Source organism: Oryzias melastigma, linkage group LG19 (genome assembly GCF_002922805.2).
Source record: "Oryzias melastigma strain HK-1 linkage group LG19, ASM292280v2, whole genome shotgun sequence".
NCBI lineage: Eukaryota > Metazoa > Chordata > Actinopteri > Beloniformes > Adrianichthyidae > Oryzias > Oryzias melastigma.
The window spans coordinates 6,268,115-6,275,840 of NC_050530.1; the positions used below are offsets into that span (position 1 = coordinate 6,268,115).

A 7,726-nucleotide genomic window follows, 5' to 3' on the forward strand; every position below is an offset into this window, starting at 1 on the left:
CTTTTTTGTACCGAAACTGCTGTTATGAATCCAAGTTCGAATATTTATAAATGTCAGCTGAAGAAGAAAAAGGAGGAGTCTGCTGTGATTGGCTATTCGATTTCAAGCAACTGATGACGCGCTGAACATTCCAAAACGCCTTCTGAAAACATGGCGTCCAAGTGTAGCCTCTCCACTCTGTTTCCCCTCCAGAGTCAGCTCGATTGCGACCTAGAAGACGCGACTACGCCCGGAGAAAAACAGGAACTTGTCCAGCAGTTTTTGAAAAGGGTAGACGAGAAGGAAGACCTTACAATTCCCGATTTCCAAACAGGTTAGACCATCTAGCATCTTTAACTTCCGTAGCATAGTTTCTTAGCAGATTTTTCTGTGATTGTGAAGTTTGCTAACCACATATTACTAGATATTTCAGGGTTTTGTGTACTTAAAACACCCCTTAATATAGAGGGAACTTTCTGTAAATAGATATACACCATTCTTATTGAAAAATTAGTCATATTTTGCAGGTTTCCTGATTTTTTTTAGAGCTACAATAACAATCTCATTTTAGTCTGTTGAGATAAGCATCAGTGGATCCCAAACTTTGGCTAATAATTGACAATATTTCCTTCTAAAAGTCTGCTGTCAGTTTATTTAACTACATTTATATGTTTTAACCAGTTTGCTGTAAATCTCATGTTCTTTTGTCATCTTATCCAATATTTACCTCACTGAGTAACTCCACAATAAAGACTTAAACAAGCTGTTTCAAGTAAAATATTTAACATTCATCAAAACAAAATAAATGTATTTAACCCTTTAAGTGTTAAACATCATATAGGGAAAAACTCTTGTACTGCAATTTAATCAAAGGCTCTTCGTCGACAGGAAAACAAATGTTATTCCTGCTTTATGATGCATCATAAATTATAGCAGAACTGCATTAAATTATAATTTGAAGAAAATAAAATGTTTGTATGACTCAAGTTTGAGTTTCTTTGGGGGAAAACTCTGCAAATCTTTACATGAATCTTAGTTATTATCCCACTTTACCAGTAGGTGGTGATATTTTTCACGTACAAAATAAAATAGATTCTTCATTACATTTAATTTCAATAAACTTACTTCTTTTTCCATCACTTGAAAACTATTTTGGTAAAAAAAATATGTTTGGTAGTAAAATAAAGCAGAAATCTTAGATATTGTTTAAAGCTGGAATTCAGAGATTCATCATTTTGTTGACTCACCTGATCCAGGTAATCAACGTTTTTCTTTTGTGGCAGTATCACCTACAATCAGGCATTTATGAGGATTAGTAATGAGTTATTAATGTGACTTAGGAAATATTTTGGCCTATATTTACAGAATTCAAACCATTTAGTTCTGAAATCCCAAACCATCATATTACCCTCACCGTGTTTCACTGTTGGTTTGATGTTCTATTTTTTTTTAAATCAAGCTACATCTGATGTTACTACCTTTTTTTGTTGTTTTTGTCTCATTAACTTTTAAAATATCACTCATTTTGGTCAAATAATGTTTTATTTATTTTAGTTTGTCTTTTTCGTGCAGTTCATAACTAAGTTTTTTAATTAAATGCTTGTCTGTTTTCTTTTTTGACCTCCTAATTAGGTCTTCATGTTTTGGAGACATTTAGAAGTTTTCCGTGTTTTTTTTTGTAAATTTTTGCCAAAAAAAAAAAAAAAATAGAAAAACCATGCCGCTTTTTTCAATCCTTTTGCACATTTAACCCTCAAACAAAGCTCCTTTAAGTGTTCTCATCTAACATAACTAAAACATAACTGAACACTGCTTTGTTACATCAACTTTTCGGTTTACTTTCTCCGCATAGTTCCAGGTTCTTTTGGTGACTTTTTATGCTTTGTAAATAATTTATTATTTAAATTTCTTGGATTATTTTAATAGTGTTGCATTATAAATATGCAAAAAAACATCTAAAAGGAAATCAATCTTTAAATACTTTCAGTGGAAGCACCTTTAGGTTTTTAAATATTTGCTTTATGCAATATTTGTTACAAAAAAATGTCATATGTCATCATAACCTTCAGATCTTTTTAAGATTTTCTTTCCAGTTCATAGAAAAATAATGAGAAAAATCGATTATTCCAATAGGTAATGAAATACACACTGATTGATTGGATGGCAGCATCTCTGACCTGTTTTTTTATTTTTTTTCTAAACTCAGGTTTGCAGTGGTTGAACACGGAAGCGCCTCTTTCTGTTTATAAGGAGCTGGCCGGGAAGGTGGTGCTGCTGGATTTCTTCACTTACTGCTGCATCAACTGCATGCACATCCTCCCTGACCTGCACCGACTGGAGAAGAGACACTCAATTCAAGGTGTTTGCACACTCTCAACATCCACTTTTTATAGCCACAATAGTGCTGCATGAAAAAAAAGAAAGATTTGTCGTTCGTTCTTTAGGAAATAAAAAAATCTTTTTATTTAAAACCCCAGGTTACTGTTTAATTATCTTGAATTTCTTGCCGTTTGGGTCTTATCAGGTACATGAAATAAGTGGGATCTGCAACCAGCAGTAAAAGCCTGAAATTAAAAGATAAGCTACATTTGAAGAATGATGTCTTTTTATCACACAGAGCTCCTCTTCTTTGCAGGATTTAACAATAAGGCCTCACAATCATAATTGCTACGCATGGTTGAAAGATAACCAGCGTTAAACACGCTTTTATTTTGTAAATGTGTGTGTTTTGCTCCGTGCTAATAAAGATTTCTTTGAGCTCATCAAAATGGATATTTTTAAAGCTGCAGTTTGCAAAAAAATAAAAAGCTCTTTAGGTTTAAAACTTAAAAAATCTCTTTAAATCTGAATGAATGAATGGATTGGCCTGGAAATGTGTTGTATTTTGATGACAGCTGGGCCTCATTGAGAGCAGCAGCAGTCTGGCAGGTGTTACAGAGGAAACGCAGCTCAACTGCGGCGTTGTGTCACGCCGCATCAGGGGAACTGGGAAACTGGAGTATAACCTTCTGCTTCTCTTCCAAGCGCAGGAAGGTCCTTATCTCCTCTGTAAAAAGACAGCAGCTAAAAATAAGCTCAAGCTGCACTGTAAGTGACTCCAGTTTTACGGCTTCACGCTGCTGTAGTTACTACGACCGGACTGTAATCACCAGTTAAATGCAAATTATTATTTCAATTCTTGCTGTTTTATAATCAAATCAGTTATAAAAAAAAATACTAAATAATTAAAAAAAAAAGAACATTTTTTTCCTAAAATGTTCTAAATTCATTTCATTCTTCGGTCTTCACTGAAGTCCTGTTTAATTGATGGTCACACGGCGACACACCCGCCTTATCTTGGCTCTGCCGCGGGTACAATGTGTTTGCCGCTCTGGCTTCTGAGGTGTGGGAGCCGTCCTGTCAAGTCACTCCCACAGAACGACTCACCCTCACTACAACCGCAGAGGCAATGAGGGATGAAACTCATTGTGTAGAGTGGTAAATGCTTCATAATAAACACAGAAAATGACTTGGAGGAATCTTTTGTCCACCAGTCAGAGAGCCTAAACTCCCTTCCCTTTAAATTGAAGTAATAGTCTGGAGAAAGTCCAATGCTCTTTTTTGGGGAGTAGTTTGACCTGAAGCTACCCTGATCCTGACAGAAAAAGTGCCTGAAATCACAGAAACAGCCACTTCTACACTGTTGAACATTGGCATCACTATAGTGCAGTGCTGCCACAAACAATTATTTTAATAGTCGACTAATCGGATCATGCGCAAACTTGATGTAAAGCACACATCTTAACCATCATTAGCTTTAAACTAACTAAAAACTAGATATATAGCATTACCTGTGATAATCCTAGTGTGAATGCTGTAAGCTGAATTTGGCCGCTGAAGATGCTAGTGCTGATAGCTGAATATGCTGAAATTGATAATTAAAAACACTGAAGCTAATAGCTGAAAACGCTGATAGCTGAAAATGCTGAAGCTGATAGCTGAAAACGCTAAAGCTAATAGCTGAAAACGCTGATAGCTGAAAATGCTGAAGCTGATAGCTGAAAACGCTGAAGCTAATAGCTGAAAACGCTGAAGCTAATAGCTGAAAACGCTGAAGCTAATAGCTGAAAACGCTGAAGCTCATAGCTGAAAACGCTGAAGCTGATAGCTGAAAACGCTGAAGCTAATAGCTGAAAACGCTGAAGCTAATAGCAGAAAACGCTAAAGTTGATAGTTAAAAACACTGAAGCTGATAGCTGAAAACAATGAAGTTGATAGTTAAAAACGCTGAAGTTGATAGTTAAAAACGCTGAAGCTGATAGCTGAAAACGATGAAGTTGATAGTTAAAATGCTGAAGTTGATAGTTAAAAACGCTGAAGTTGATAGCTAAAAACTCTGAAGCTGATAGCTAAAAACTCTGAAGCTGATAGCTGAAAACGATAAAGTTGATAGTTAAAAACGCTGAAGTTGATAGTTAAAAACGCTGAAGCTGATGGCTAAAAACTCTGAAGCTGATAGCTAAAAACTCTGAAGCTGATAGCTGAAAACGATGAAGTTGATAGTTAAAAACGTTGAAGCTGATAGCTGAAAACGATGAAGTTGATAGTTAAAAACGCTGAAGTTGATAGTTAAAAACGCTGAAGCTGATAGCTGAAAACGCTGAAGCTGATAGCTGAAAACGCTGAAGCTGATAGCTGAAAACGATGAAGTTGATAGGTAAAAACTCTATAGCTATTAGCTGAAAATGCTGAAGCTGATAGCTAAAAACTCTGAAGCTGATAGCTGAAAACGATGAAGTTGACAGGTAAAAACGCTGAAGTTGATAGTTAAAAACGCTGAAGCTGATAGCTAAAACGCTGAAGCCGATAGCCTGCTAAAATAATAGTTAAATGCCAAATTAGCCTAATAAACTGAACTATGAATAACAACAGACAGGAATATTATTCCAGAATAAATCAACTTAAGCCATAAATAACTTTCTAATTATTAAAAAAAATATGTTGTCAAAATTATACAAGTTAGAAATGAGTGCAAGACAACATTGGGCCATTAATAACAATAAAATTAAATGACCTGTTTGTGTATTTGCCTAGTTATGTCTATGTGTTTACTTGTCTATTTTTTAATATATTTTTTGTTCATTTGTCCATTTATTTATTTGTTATTTGTATCCCAGCAGCGATAGATGTAAATATTTCAGAATATAGCAGTAATGGTTATTTTCATCTAAAGTGTCTAAAATTTTCCCTATATTATAGAGTCTATGGAATTATAAGAACAGTTTTTTTGCAGGATGCAGCTCATAATTTTTCTTTATAATCACCCAAACATCACAAAAGTCCAAATTGCGAGTGAAGAAGCCATCGTTGTCCACACAGTAATCCTATTCTTAACCCGGTTTCATCACTACAGACAAAGTGGCGTGACAGCCGTTTGCAGCCTGGAGCCCTTCAACATGTGCAGAAGGCCTCATTTAAACCCACATTTTGCTCTGATGTGTCTAATATTTCACAGAAAAGTCACGTCTGTTTACACAGTGCTCACTCTGATCTGTCTGGTATTGAGAGATACTTTTTTTCTGAATTGTTGGCCAAACAGGGATATTTTCACAGAAACTTTGCTTCTGCAGCTGGATTTGATGTAGAAATGTTTATGGATCAATTAGAATCCAGTAGCCTTATTTAAAATAGAATTAAATCTTACTCTTCTTTGAAGAAGAAAGGTCAGATCGTGGTTTATATCTTCCTACATAACAAAATCACACACTTCAGGGTATTCCTCGAGTCAATAAATTCCACCTTAAATGCATTGAGACAAGTTTTTGTGTTTATATTCTCCACTCTCCAGGTTTGTTTTATCCAAATCACTTTTCTATTAAAAGTCTATTAACGTCTCTTGCAGATGGACTGGTTATTATCGGCGTGCACTCTGCAAAATTCCCCAACGAAAAGGTAAATGTTTGTGTTTGAGCTCCTCCCCCCTTTTTTTTGTTGACATTTTTTGACAAAAAAAAATTAGTAACTTGATAAAACTTCATTAGAACTCCAAGTATCACGTTTGTTGTATCAAACCCCTATTATGGAGGATTATTTTTTCATTATTTATCAAATTTACATTTTTATTGTATCTGGGAATATTTATCTTCTAAGCTCCTTAAACGAACAACTAAAACGGTATTGAAGAGCCTTCTGAAAATAAGTCAGTTTTTCCTGCAGTACGGTACTTAAAGGATATTTAAGTAGTATTTACATGGTATTTTTTATGGGACCTACTGGGTACGTTTTTGTGACAAATCTGTACTTACGTAGAACTTGCTGTGTATTTATGTGATACTATTCTCTGTACTTACTCTGCTCTCATTAATAGTAAGTAATCACAAAAAACACAATAAGTTGCCACATGAGTACTATGTAATTTCTCGTCTTCTTACATTTGGTGAGTAACATGAAACACATATAAACTTCTTAAGTAAGTAGCAAGTAAATTCTGAGCCATTTTTCATGGTACTTTAAAGGTATTTTATGTCTATCTTGTTACCATTGTTAAATACCATGAAACATACAATAAGTGAAGACGTAAATTCGAGGTACTTGAGTTGTACTTACTTTGTTCTTACATGTGGTAAGTACAAAAAAGACACAGTAACACAACATGTTAATACCCAGTGGGTACTATGTAAAAACCCAGCATAAATACTAGAGGTGTAGGAAAAAAGTGATTTGGTGATATATCGCGATATTTCGTTTGCCAACACTTGTATCAATTGAAAATGTTGACATGGCGATGTTGAATTAATTATTTATGAATGTCCTGCAACTTTTCCACTCAAACCTTCGTCCACTAGGTGGCAGCACAGCACAATGAGCCTCTTTAAGCTACTTAACACGCGACCAAAACAATAACAAGATCTCGCGAGAACCAGCTTCTGTTAAAAGTTCAGTCAGCCTCGCTGTTTTTGTTGTTATGAAACTGCTTAGTTTTTATTTAGGATGGGTACCAAACCAAAACTCTACATTGCTGCCAGTATCAGTATACAGTTGTAGTGCTTAACGTTGTAATCATTAAATAATATGAATGTTACCATTCTATTACAATGAAAGACATATTAATATTCAGGTACAGTTTTTTTCTAAGTCTTAAAAAAACATATCGGGAGACACATCGGGATACGTATCGTGAGAAGCATATCGGGATACGTATCGTGAGACGCATATCGGGATACGTATCGTGAGACGCATATCGGCATACTTATCGTGAGACGCATATCGGGATACGTATCGTGAGACGCATATCGGCATACGTATCGTGAGACGCATATGGGGATACGTATCGTGAGACGCATACCGGGATACGTATCGTGAGACGCATACCGGGATAAGTATCGTGAGACGCATATCGGGATACGTATCGTGAGACGCATATCGGGATACGTATCGTGAGACGCATATCGGTATACGTATCGTGAGACGCATATCGAGATACGTACACATTGGAATACGTACCGCGAGACGCATATTGGGATACGTATCGTGAGACGCATATTGGGATACGTATCGTGAGACGCGTATCGGTATATGTATCATGAGACGCATATCGAGACACGTACACATCGGAATACGTACCGTGAGACGCATATTGGGATACGTATCGTGAGACGCGTATCGGTATATATATTATGAGACGCATATCGAGACACATACACATCGGAATACGTACCGTGAGACGCATATCGGGATACGTATCGTGAGACGCATATTGGGATACATA

At 35.8% G+C, this 7,726-nt stretch overlaps 1 protein-coding gene across 1 annotated transcript in view; it reads left to right on the forward strand.

Moving 5' to 3' along the window:
* Window positions 1-77: 77 nt before the first annotated feature.
* The window catches only part of nhlrc2 (NHL repeat containing 2), a 24,149-nt gene continuing 16,500 nt past the window's right edge, over window positions 78-7,726 (forward strand). Inside the window, exons 1-3 of the mRNA XM_024285543.2 lie at window positions 78-313; window positions 2,186-2,338; window positions 5,861-5,910. Coding sequence (XP_024141311.1) covers window positions 151-313; window positions 2,186-2,338; window positions 5,861-5,910 — 366 coding nt within the window. The 5' untranslated portion in view covers window positions 78-150. The remainder of the gene's footprint in view (window positions 314-2,185; window positions 2,339-5,860; window positions 5,911-7,726) is intronic.